Source organism: Amblyomma americanum, chromosome 10 (assembly GCF_052857255.1).
Source record: "Amblyomma americanum isolate KBUSLIRL-KWMA chromosome 10, ASM5285725v1, whole genome shotgun sequence".
Lineage (NCBI taxonomy): Eukaryota > Metazoa > Arthropoda > Arachnida > Ixodida > Ixodidae > Amblyomma > Amblyomma americanum.
Genome location: NC_135506.1, coordinates 10,381,704 through 10,394,387, shown reverse-complemented (window position 1 = coordinate 10,394,387; position 12,684 = coordinate 10,381,704). Strand labels below are relative to the sequence as shown.

The 12,684-nt window shown below is 44.8% G+C and overlaps 1 protein-coding gene across 1 annotated transcript in view; it reads left to right on the top strand.

Annotated features, from left to right (window-relative positions):
* The first annotated feature begins 10,321 nt into the window (after window positions 1-10,321).
* Window positions 10,322-12,684, top strand: part of bma (SCY1-like protein bma) — a 183,341-nt gene continuing 180,978 nt past the window's right edge. Inside the window, exon 1 of the mRNA XM_077640381.1 lies at window positions 10,322-10,489. Coding sequence (XP_077496507.1) covers window positions 10,322-10,489 — 168 coding nt within the window. The remainder of the gene's footprint in view (window positions 10,490-12,684) is intronic.

Sequence of the window (12,684 nt, the reverse complement as noted above, 5' to 3'; positions counted from 1 at the left end):
ACGATGGCAGCTGTTTGCCGCCTCGGCCCGACGTCGCCGCTGTAAAATGCACTTCCTTCGCTTTCTTTCTCTCTTTCTTTCTCTCTTTCAATTCTCTCACACATCCTCCTTCTTGACTCCTCCTTGTCGCGGCTCTGCGGAGACTTCGTCCTCTTTCCCCAGGTCTCCCGTGTCTGCGTCCTGTTTTTAGGCTTCGTCGTTTTTTCGCGGGTGAAAAGCAGCGAAGCTCGCGAGCGGGTGATCAGACAGCGAGTGCATTAGGGAGTGCGCATCACCGGAGCGACACTTCCGAGTCTTTGGCGCGCCGGGTGGCTAAGCGATCTTCTCTTTAATGCGCCAGTGTTCTCTCTCGCGGTAGGGACTTTAATTTCAAGCCACCTGTTGAGCCTGGACATCTGTTGCTGCGTTCATCTGTGACAGCTTTTGGTAAGCTCGATGAGTTATCCTTTCAGGCAAGGGAAGAGAAAATAAAATCAAAATTGATTTGGTTCGTCAGTATTGAAGGCACCGGCACGATATTATTGACGACGGATGCTTGATTTATGGGCGGAATATTGGCCGGCCTATTTAATAATAATAATAATAATAATAATAATAATAATAATAATAATAATAATAATAATAATAATAATAATAATAATAATAATAATAATAATAATAATAATAATAATAATAATTGGTTTTGGGGAGGAAATGCCGCAGTATCTGTCTGATCTATTTTTGGACGCAAAGGAAGGGATAAAGGACGGAGTGAAAGAAGGAAGAAAGAGGTGCCGTAGTGGAGGGCTCCGGAATAATTTCGACCACCTGGGAATCTTTAACGTGCACTGACATCGCACAGCACACGGGAGCCATAGCGTTTTGCCTCCATAAAAATGCAGCAGTCGCGGTCGGGTTCGAACCCGGGAACTCCGGATCAGTAGCCGAGTGCTCTAACCAATGAGCCGTCGCAGGGGGTTGTCTATTTCGCGCTGATCAAAATTTTATGCGAGAAGTCATTTTTACTGTTGAGTTGCGTATTTCAGTAGTTCCGTACGCGGTTTGTCTCCTCCTAAGCTCCGGTGCCATATTGTATCAAACTGTTTCCTGTTCTGCAGTTTGTTGATGCGCGAACAGGTGGAGATAGAGCTGTGCTACTGATTTATGTTAGCTAGATTGTGGTTGTGGCTCAGCATCTAATAATTTGGTTGAGTCATAACTTTGCTTCGCAAACAAAAATCACAGCAAACAATTTCAATCATATGTGTTTGTTCAGAAATTTTCTGGATGCAGTTACATCCTTTAGTTAAAAGACTAGATTCATAGCCGTACCATACATGCGCACATGCTTTGCTGCGGAAAACTACGGAGTACATGCGGCGTATTGCCTATAATAGTAGATACTGCATGATTCAAAGATTCCGAGTCAAGAAATTATTATAAGTACGCGGCTACCTTATGTTTCTGTTTTAATTGCACGACTTAGTTGTATTGAGGCAGAATTGACATCTGAGCTAGTTGGTTTTCTATTTTCAGAAATTATATAAAGCGCACTTAGGACAACAGACAAGGGAGACCAAACAACACAAGCGCTTACTCGCAACTGCGCGTTTATTCGAGAAACACACAAATGGAAGAACAATCACAAACAAGACAAAAGCCATCGCGCAGGCGTGACAGGAAAAGTGCTCATACAGGTGCGTCAAGATAACAAAACTCTCTTTCATGCAAAACCACCGTAGGGTCGGCAACACACGTGTGCTGATTCTTACGGATGTGATAGGCCTCTGAAATCTCTCTGGTTAGCTGATTAGGGTGTCGGAACAAGATTTTAGTTTGGTCAAGCAAAGGCTTGCAGCCGCTGCGTTTCGAACAGTGCTCGGCGAGATTAGATGAAGGCGACTTATTCAATGACAAAATATGCTCTTGCAAGCGCACATTAAGGCAGCGGCCCGCTTGACCGTTATAGGTCCGGCCACAACAAAAAGGGAATGTGATACACCACTCCTTTTGAACATCTGACATAGCGGTTCCCGTGATTCACAGTGCACCGCTTTCTTTTATCACATCACATACACCGCTGCTAGAGCGCGCAGCAACCTTCGCACAAACACTACTAACTTTCTGAGGGGCAGAGAAGAGAACATTAACACCATATCTGTTACCCACGTTTTTTAGTTGATGAGAAAACCGATGAACATAAGGTATGACTGCAATATTTTTTTTTTCTCCTCAGAACCATTAAGAAGTGACCTTTTGAACTCTTCTACTTTTTTGAGCACCTTGTTAGAAGCTAGAAACAACACGTCCTCTGGAAATCCAGCCAATCTTACTCTGTTCACTTGCTCACAGAAACTGTCTTTCATTTCGTGAGGGCACGACTTGTATTGTTTTGCCGTGTATTTCCAGTTCTGTTCTGGGTGAAATGTTTAGAATGGAGAGCTTCACAGGTGCAATATCTTTTCGATTTTATTTTACATAATTTTTTTTACTTCTTTTTCGCTCATTTCAGACGCGGCAGCGCGCGTCATTTGGAAAACACGTGAAAGTCAATCTTGGGCAAAAACACGGCCCGCCGCACTTCTTCGGATGGCAAACGTCGTAGCCAGTTTGTCTCACCGCATTATTTGCATGCCCACAATACCAGCGTGAGCACTGACAACACGCGGAGCCAGCGCCCCCATTCCGCTTGGTGGCGAACGTTTCGCGCTTCCCTCTCCCTTGGCCATTATGTATTTTTCAGCGCGCGGCCGACAGCGGCGGACGGGCGAGCGCATCGATTCCGGCGCGCTCGTGTCACACAACGTCAGGTACGCACCGCTGTCGCGAGGCGGTGGAAGTCGGCGAAGCGGCCATGACACTGATGGCAGGCTGCGCACACATGAACACACACACATGCACTGACAAACGGACGCGTGTGCTGTCGTGAAAATAAACGCACTCCCAAACGAATACACCGTACTGTCCACGCATGGATGCACACGAACGAACGGACAGACAGAGGAAAAACGGTAAAAAAAATGGTAATCAGTAAAATGGTAATCATTCCGTGCCGAGGCATCAGTCCATAAAAAGATGAAAAAGTATGTACAGGGTTGGTCAAAAGTTCTCAGTCCACAGGGTCTGCTTTTCAGCGCCATATCCTGTAATTTATGATCGCTATCTAGTTTCTCGGTGTCGAGAATGATACTTCTCCTGTCCTCTACAGAGATTCTTCGAGAAAGCACTTCGGAGGTGTCGTAAATGTCAGACCATAGCGCTGCAAAGCAGACCCTGTGGCCTGGGAACTTTTGACCAATCCTGTACTCTTTATTTTTCCTCATTTGTTGTGCCACTGAACCCAGCATTTATTCATCACACTTTTATTGCTGGAGTGGTTTGGTATAGTATTGTGCTCTTTTTTTCGCCGTGATTCTAAATGTATTTGTTAAAATGACCATGCTTAGTCAAATTTTTTGTTTTGATTGTTAGCTAAGCTTGATGAATAGACACTCGTACGTGAGGAAAGACTTCAATTCTGTAATAGCAACCCTCGCAGGCCTGGTTATGCAGCCCAGCGGGCTGGTACGTTAACGAAGCGAAAGCGCCGAGCGGTGCGTTTGTTAACGTGGAGGATCGTGCAACGTAAGCTAGCCACAGGCGTTTTCCTCGTCGCAGGTGCTTGCCGCGGCATGAACGGCTGCATCGCACTCGCACTTTCGGGTGCTTCAAAAACAAAACCACGCTGACACGCAAGGCGCACAGCCGAGAAGCACCAAAACATATAGCAGCTCAGCTGACCGCGTGCGGCGCCGCCAAGTAATGGTTTTCTTTTTCTTTCAACATTCAGGTTTTTTTTTTCGGTGTTCCTCGTGTGATGAAACTGCACTAACGGTTTCAAAACAAAACTGACATACTTCAGTGTCGAAAACACGTCACCTTAATGCACGTATTCGAAAATCAAATGAAATCGTTTTATTTTCACCAGATATTTACTGGTTGGAGCCTCTGGGCTGAAAGCTGCTCGAGGCACCTTGGCGAGGCCCAGGTGACCATTACAAGGCAGGGTGTGGTGAACTTGAAAACACTTCAATGTAGACACCTCGAAATAAACAGAGCATAACAACGAAACTGACATGCTCACACATGCGCTGCAGAAGCGCTCAAAATCAGGATATTTAGTATATAAAACATTGTAGCTCCAATAAAATAAATCGTGTAATCAAACATTGCAGTCTGGTCACTGAGCATGACGCGTATCTTAACAGATTTCACAGCTATTAGAGATCAGCCTCAGAGATCTGTGATTGTTTTCGGTTATTTCGTCATCGCGCGCTTGTACTTACGAGATTGGCCTGTGCCAGCGATACCTGTATATTACTCACTGCTCTTCTCTGTTCGTTATCAGTAAGAGTTATCTTTTTGGGGTTAGGAGCTTGTATTCTATTGATACAAGCCAAGTTGAATTTCTCCTCAGTGTCCCTTTAAACGTGCACTGACATTCCTCAGCACACGAGTTTTTTACGTTTCGCCTGCCTCAAAATGCAACCGCAGCCGCCGTGCTCCGTAGCCGAACTCCGTAGCGATTAGGCCTCCGTTGCGGGTCATGAAAACAAATGAAGCAAACGCATACGAACTCTTTTAAGCGCAAAGGAACGCAAATGTGCACATAAGCAAAATTAACCCTCATGAGCGCACACAAACACGCAAGAATGAGCACGTTCACACACAAAGCGAGGGGAGGGAGAGAGAGTAAATAGGAAAGCAGACGAATGGAGGCAACACGTTCTCCGTCCGCGGCACTCTCACCCTTGTCCGCCTGGCTCGCAGCGGCGAAGCGCACGCTCGCGGCTCCAGGTGGCGCCACAGGGGCGGCCTAAGTGATATTAATGACTGCCGAGGCCGGAACGCCTGCGTAGGCATTAATCTTGAGTTCATCCGCAGAAAAGGCGGAAAGATTAAACACGAGAGATCGCCGCCCACTGGAGGAGAAAGTGGAGCAAGGGAGTGGAAAGGAGGTTACAGGGGAGGACGAAGTAGGGGTTGAGATTTCCTTCGCAACCCTCTCCTTTTCCTCCTTCCCTATGTCCCTCTTACCCGCCCACACCCCTCCCCGCTGCCAACGCGAAGCCTTTTCTCGAAGCGTAGTCGTAGTAGTGTTAGGCCTAAGGCATGCCTCCCAGAGCGCAAGCGAAGCCGTCTCCTCAACGTCCTCCAAAGCGGAGCGGCGCACCACAGAATTCGAGCACAGCGCAGCTCCAGCGCACGAGTAGATGAAGATATAAGAGGGGGAAGACAAGATGATAGTTGGACTGAACTGAAGTCAGATCCAAAAGGGCCACAAGAAAAATGAGAAAGTCAGAGCTAGATTCTGAGTAATTTAGCATAATCTGTACGCTTATGCAGCCCCTCGAGCATGTTACGAGAGCCGAAAACACTACAATTTTACGAGTGTGGAGATAAAAAAATGTAGAAAATACGAAAGAACGATGAATGAAGATGAATTCAGCGAAACCATGTCGAGAATCGGGCTAGACGGCTCGAATAATGATGAGTGGGCGAAATGAAAAAGAAAAAAAAGGAAAAGGAATAGCCCACAGTCGAATCTCCAGAGATCGCCTAGAAACGAGGGTCCTGCACTGGAGAACAAGCAGGTGAGAGCTTCCTAGGAATGCTGGGTTTTTCAAAAGGGGGCCGATTTTATTTTAACTCATGTCATGGAATTCAAACGTGCACTTGCTCTCTTTTAAAGAAAAGAGGCTCCTCGCTTCCTGCATAGGTCATAGAGAGAAAAAAAAACAATGACAAAGGGACTGGAATAGAAGGTTGGCAGGAGAGGAATCAGGACGGTGAATAAATAATTGGAAAAAAAAGAGTGGCGGATCGGGTCAGGGTTAGACAGAAAAATGGATAATGCAAAAAATTTAAATCCTTGCGACGCCCGCGCGCATACGTGCCATCACGTGCGCATAATGACGATAAATGATGAAAGAAAAAAAGAAAGTTGTTAAGCCAGAACAACAAGGTCGCATATGTCCAAATACAACGAAGTAAACGAAGAAAAAAAGAGTGTGACAGACACGAAGCAAAGTGTATCGAAAGATTACGGTGAGAAAGTTTGACTTCGCTGCCTGAACCGAACCTGAATATGACGATAATCTTAGGAATCGTAAACATTCCATGGCTCTCCAGTTTATTCAAATTATATTGGGATTTTTATTCCCCAAAACTACCTGTAAGCGAGTATTTTCTACTTTTCTAGCCCGATTCAGCTCTTGGAAATCTATACGAATACTCACCTTAAATTCATTGCATTAAAATTCTGCATTACAGGGGCACGATGCCTGAATATTAACAATTACCTAGTTGTTGAAATTGAACCTGCCTATCATCTTATTTAAATATATGAATAATTTTATGTCACCAATTTGACAGTTGCAGGATTCTTTGGCATCAATATCAGTTGTGAGGCAACCGGAATATTGTAAGGAACTGTTATACATATAGTGAAGGCAAAGGTCTATTCTTATAATATGTAGGGAAATTTTGTTTCAAACTCTCTCCATCGCTCGCTTCGACCAGGTAAGACCGCTATAAAAAACAAACTATTGGTACCCTTTTTGATGGTAACAAAAGCATTATTAGCAAGAAAACAAGAACTTTCTTAGGGGAGATCTCTGGATACATTGATTGTTGTAGCCGAATCTTACGATGGAAAAAAATGCGTTCATATATAACTTCCCGTTAAAAAAAATGCATTTGTCCAGAATTTTCGGGCATTTCTCAATGCGATTCTCATCAATACTGACTCAAATAGACTTGCCTCAAATTTCAATTTAATGTTACTTCTACAAGGAAAAAGTTAAGGGCAGATTGAAGTTTATTTAATACCTTATTATTATGGAATCATATTGCGACATTTATTACACAATAGTTTTTTACTTACTTTCAAAAACGATCTGCCTAGAATTCTCACTGAGTTTATAATGACGTGCCTAATTAACGTAGATAGTCTCAAAACTATTCGCATTATGCAGATAATTCGTACTATATCTGTTGTGTGGCAGTAGTCCTATGTATATGCTTTCTTTGTATTTCTTGACAGGATGTCCTCCTTGGGCTTTGCGCTCTGCTACCGCCATCTGCATTTAATATTTTTATGGCCAAAAATAATAATTGAATAAAACATTGAATGTAATGTAAATAAGCGAATTCAAGTTCATCGACGCTAACGCGCGTCTTGAGCATGGTAAAAAAGGTTTTGGAAGAGGCAGAACCTATGTCTTTTGTATGCATTTTCTATACATCGAAAGTGGCCATATTAATAACGTACATGCCACCTTCAGCTTAACTCTCGCCATCGCTGCCAATGAGCGGCTCCTCCGCTAAGTCCCCTGCAGTTGCTGGAGCTGCTTCACGAATTGTATTTTGCGCATTGACTAAACGTGTCACGTCAAAAGCCTTTATAAAATCAACAGTCGGAAGGAATGTGAGGAAATAACAGCAAGAAATAAGATAAATAGCGGAGCACGTTAGGATGCTGCTGATGCAAATAAGTAGCCAAGCAACCCTTGTTGCAATCGTAACGCGAAATGAGAATGCCATCCGTGATCTTGGTTACAATCCATTTAGAGAGGCTCTGTCGTTCCTATGCACGCTGAGAGCCGCGCCTTGAGTCTTTCTTGGCCTACTAGCCAGAAGCGTGGCTTGAAACGCCTGCGCTTTGATTGATTGGGTTGGCTCATTTGTTGAATTATCAGCTCTAACAAGCGTAGCGTAGCCCCCCCCCCCCTTTCTTCTGTAGCTGCCGGAATGGTCATTGAGGTAAATAAGAACAAAAGCACAAACGAACATACAAACAAACGATCAATATATTACGGTTCGTGTTGCGTCCACGCTTTTGAGATTTGTGTGTATGTAAAACTCAATGTCTCAGGATTTCTACATGAATGCAAGAGTACAATAGCATCTAAATAGTTTATACTTAAACGACCAGAAACCAGCCTTTATTTCTTTCAGTGTTAGTTGTTTTTTTTTTTTGGTGCGTCCGAAGTTCAATAGAGACAGTGCCCCAGTCGAATGCGTCTGAGCAGTGAAATTCAGGTGGAATTCCATCTTTATTATTCATGCGCTACCGCTAATGGGCTTCGGCCTCATCATTATAATTGTCACCATCGGCCGAGTCAATTACTCGGCCAGACAATACCTCTTTTAAATGATCTCAAATTATTTTTCTCTCGAGGTTGCAACCAATGGGAAATATTCTGAACGCATCGCTCCACCTCGGACTGAATCGACTCCTGTTCGGTTTCCTTTATTCTGTGCCCGTTCTGCAATTGCAACACTCTGCTGAATGTCCACTCTGCGCATTACATAAGCTGCCAACGTCCACCTTATATATTTAAATTCAGCTACGATATTCTTAACTCCTGTTTGTTCTATAATCCCACATGCGCACTTTGTTTCACGCGACAGCAGTACGCTCCCGTCGCAATTGGTGGGAGCATGTCGAGAAAATTTCGATTGCTCGAGAGGCTAGTGACGTCACATATTGAGTTGTGACACCAAAAAGATTAAAACTGGAGTTAAATTATTATAATGAGGCGGGAGCACCATTCTTCGTTATGACATGTAAACATAAAAAGGAAACTAGTTTCTAGCCAGACACATGACCCCAAGGCCATCGAGGCACGTTTGTTCGATTTCGTTAAAGGGAGATGTCTCTTGTGGCGTGTCACGCGGTTCAGTATGCCCACTGATGCATGCTAAGTATTCTATGCAATTAGAAAAAGGCTCTAATAAAGAAAGAAAGCAGCAGATTCTCATTAACGATATCGCGTCATGCCTTTAAGGTGGAGCTTAAGTGCCCATTTATTTTCTTGGCGTTACAATAGGAACGCATATACGGGGAGCCCGGATTTTAAACACGCTCTCCTGCGCAACAGACTTGACGGCCACGTGTTGTTTTTCTTAGAGCTCGCACGTCTCTTGATTTGGGCATGCGCCTACGCCTAACGAAGGCAACCCCTCCGCATCATTCTTTCCGCAGCCTCTCCTCTCTGACTGAGAAGAGAGAATAAGAAAGGATATTAAAAGGCACAACAGAGAGGTTAAGTGGAGAGGTTTGTTTTTTTGAGCGCGGTTGCAGTTTCTACCGCCTCCGGGTGGAGGTTCGCTTGCGCAACGCCGTCGAACGAGAGAGCCGAAAGTAGCAAGTTTGGCACTTTTCAGTTTCGCTTGACTCAGGAAAGTGGCAGGCGGTTAAAAAAAAAAAAAAGGCGGCAGTGACGCTTCGAAGAAAATGGATGGAGCCGGGAACGCATCCAGAGCTTGTGGCTGCGGCGGTGAAAGAAAAGAAGGGTGCGAGAAAATGGGGTGGAGAGGGGGAGAGAGTAGAGAATTGTGGAGCAGAGAGGTGAAGGAGGATCGTTCGCTGATGCGAGCGCATTTTGGTCGCCAGGTTCTGGGCCTGCCTTTTTGTGGGTGACGTTGACTCTACGAATTTTTCTTATTTGTGAGCGCAACTGTTTTGGCGACCATAGGAGTGGCTTGAGAGAGAGGAGCTTAGGGGCCGAGTTGCTCGGTGACTCGGGAAATTGATCGCTCTTGAAGCGTGTACAGCGGCCTCAAAATTGACAGGCGATTTGAAGGGCTCGTTATGGCGTTGGCGTCGCCTCGGCTGACGGACGTGTTTATTATAAGGGCCGCACTGAATGGAGTGGCAGTAGCACTAGCTTCGTTTTAGTCATTAAAAGCTTGAATGTCATTAGTAAGCTTCGCGGCTTTGAACAATACGAAGCGCGCAGAGTATGTTAACGTATTAGAGAATACTGTCAGAGGCGGTGACTCTGATGCAGCGAACGTTTGTTATGAGATTGCGACTCCTGTGAAGTGAGCTACTTTCGCAGCGCGTTTAAGTACTCGTTTAGTGGCGCCGCTGGTATTGCATTAAGCGGCTTTCGGTTCGTATGAACGCTAGCTCTAGAAATTATATAGCCGGAAGCAATAATACCTTCTTTATTTTTTTCATCTTTGTTACGGGGGCCTCCAGCCTCAAACCACGCCTACAAGAGAGAGAGAAAAACAGAAGAACGGGAAGGCAGGGAGGTTAACCAGGCGACGCCCATTAAGCTACCCTACACGTGAGGTAGGGAACACAGGGGAAAAAAAGCGGCAACGAAATGAGTTTTTCAATTTCCGCCGACCACTATGACAAGGAAACAGAGGGCACACACTTAAAGTTTAAAGTTGATAGTCGGGAACTCAACCCCGAATCTTTTAAGAACTTCAGCTGCTCGTTCAGCGCTGTCCTTTGTGATGAAGGTTTTGTCCGAGGCCCCAGAATCTTGGTTTCTCTAAGAGGATGAGACTCGAAGCAGTGACGTGTAGCAGCCAGGAAGGCACGCTCTCGCTCAAAACGGGGGCAGTCACAGTTGACTGGCTCAAATGCCTTCCTTCTATCGCCTACAACTACGCCCATGCCGAGAGGTCCCAGAGGGAGATCGGCAGTGTTATTTTGCTGTGCGAGGCTGTACGGATATAACGTTACTAAAGTAGGATGAGCCCTAGGAAACGATTGCTAAAAATATAGAAAGTGCTGAACTAAAACAAGTGTGACCCGCTTTATTATTTACTGTAGAGGGAGGACCAACAGTGGCACGTTTTTTGCCTCTAGGTGACCATTGCGCTCCGTCTGGATTCGACCCGTTAGCCGCTTAGAAACAATGTAAAGCCACATGTTGGCAACAGTTTGCACAAGTCGCAGCAGGGACAGCCCGTGTCAGCCGCTGAGCTCCGCTTAAATGCATAGAAATATTTATTCGCACGTTTAAGGCATCCCTCCTCAGCCCTATTTCCTTACAGATTTCTTCTAAGACAATAATATTGATGTTAACGGCCCAAAAGTTGTTGGCATTAAAAAAAGTTTGATATTCGAGGCGTATTTATAAATCTCGACGTGAAACGTAAGAAAATGAGCAACTTTAAAGGCGAAGCCTTGGGCGTTGACGCGTGCACGCAGTTCTTGTCACATTACAATTTTGCCTTTAGTGGATAGATAAAACCAATCGATGGATCAGTCAAATTACTCGAAAAACTGGAATTCGCGAAGGAAACTTCGTTTCATCCAAACGCTAGCCAAAGTATTCCAGCCGATCTCGCACTCGGAACCGGAACAAACCATTAAGCGGCATTGTATAGGAACTGGTTGCGTCATCGAATTACGCGCTTTAATCAGTCCTAATCGATTTTCTCTCTGCTGCATCGAGACATTTTCTTTTGAAACACGAGCCATGTAGATTATTATGCAGGCTGGTTAATCAATGAACGCACCGCTTAATTATGAATAAACCTATTACTATTTTTCGCTTGTTGCTTGCACTACGTTCTATCTCCGAGACGTTGGCTCTTCCCTTCGCAATGGGGCGCGGATGGTATCAACGTTTGCTAATCGGGCCATCTTCAATAGGTACCTAGGGAGTGGTTCCGGCTTTCCTCCAACAATATGAAAAAAAAGACAGCGCAACCACTAAACGCGATGGGTGTGACATTTGTCATTGGAAATGATGAGTAATCATGCAGTAAAAGCTAAAAAATTATTGGCATATCGCTCGCCAGGTAACGCACGGTTTTTGACAGCGTAGAGTTCAATGTTGCTATATTCAGCTTGATGACTTACGCGTATTTTCAAAGCAATAGCATTAGAAGCCTCAGTGCGACGTAAATGCGTCGTCTGAAACTAAATTGTGCTAATTGGCTGGGGAAAAGTGATGTCACCACATGTGAGCATTTCCATTGGCTGAATGGCTGGAGAGAAATAACGTCATCGAACCGGAAGAATATATTGCCACTGGGACTGCCCCAGACAGGAGCATTCCCTTTGGCTGGATGGAAGGGACGTTACTTCCGGTAAAGGCATTGGCAGCCAGTAATGATATCGCAGTGCTGACACATAATATACTTAGATGGCGCTGCGGGGCGGGCCTTAAGTGCATGAGCGTCTTGTGCAAGCGGTCTCGAAAAGCGAGGCTGAATTAAGCGCGGGTTTTACTAATGTAACTAATTTTTAAATCTTCTTTAATATCTACTCTTCTTGTCCTTGGTGTGGGGATGTCGTTGAGATCTCAATTAGAATGGCGTTACAGTAATTATACCGCCTATTTACTTCGCCCTCTCCTGGAAGCGAACAAAGGTTTGCCGCATGGGACTTTGAGCACCTGACAGACGTGTCGGCGGAGGTCACGGAAGGAATGGAATCGAAAGAAGACAGAAAAAGAATAGACTGCAAGCAAAAGAATGAATAGGAAATCGGAATAAAGTGACTGCAGCGAAATACCACAGAGCTCGGTCAGTCTCTAAGGTTGCTACACCTTGCACAAATTGTGTACAAATCACCGCTTAAGCTGTCACCCTATGAAACTGCCTGTTGCCCTGATATTCAAAAGAAACGAGTCATAAAATGCAATACTGCTCAGCAAAGAATGAGAAAAAATTTCTGCACTAGAAGAAAGTCAAGCGGTCCTATTCGAATGGGAATTGTACGTTGGTCGAAACATATGCATTTCCAAAAGCAATCTATGTAGTGATCGTACAAAGATTATTAAAACCGGAAGGAAGTATTCTCACCAGGGCTTTCTAGATGAAATAATCAAACCTGCTTCCTTCAACATATGACAGCAAATGGCCGCTCTGCGGGGAACACTCAACTCTTTATCATATTCCACGGCC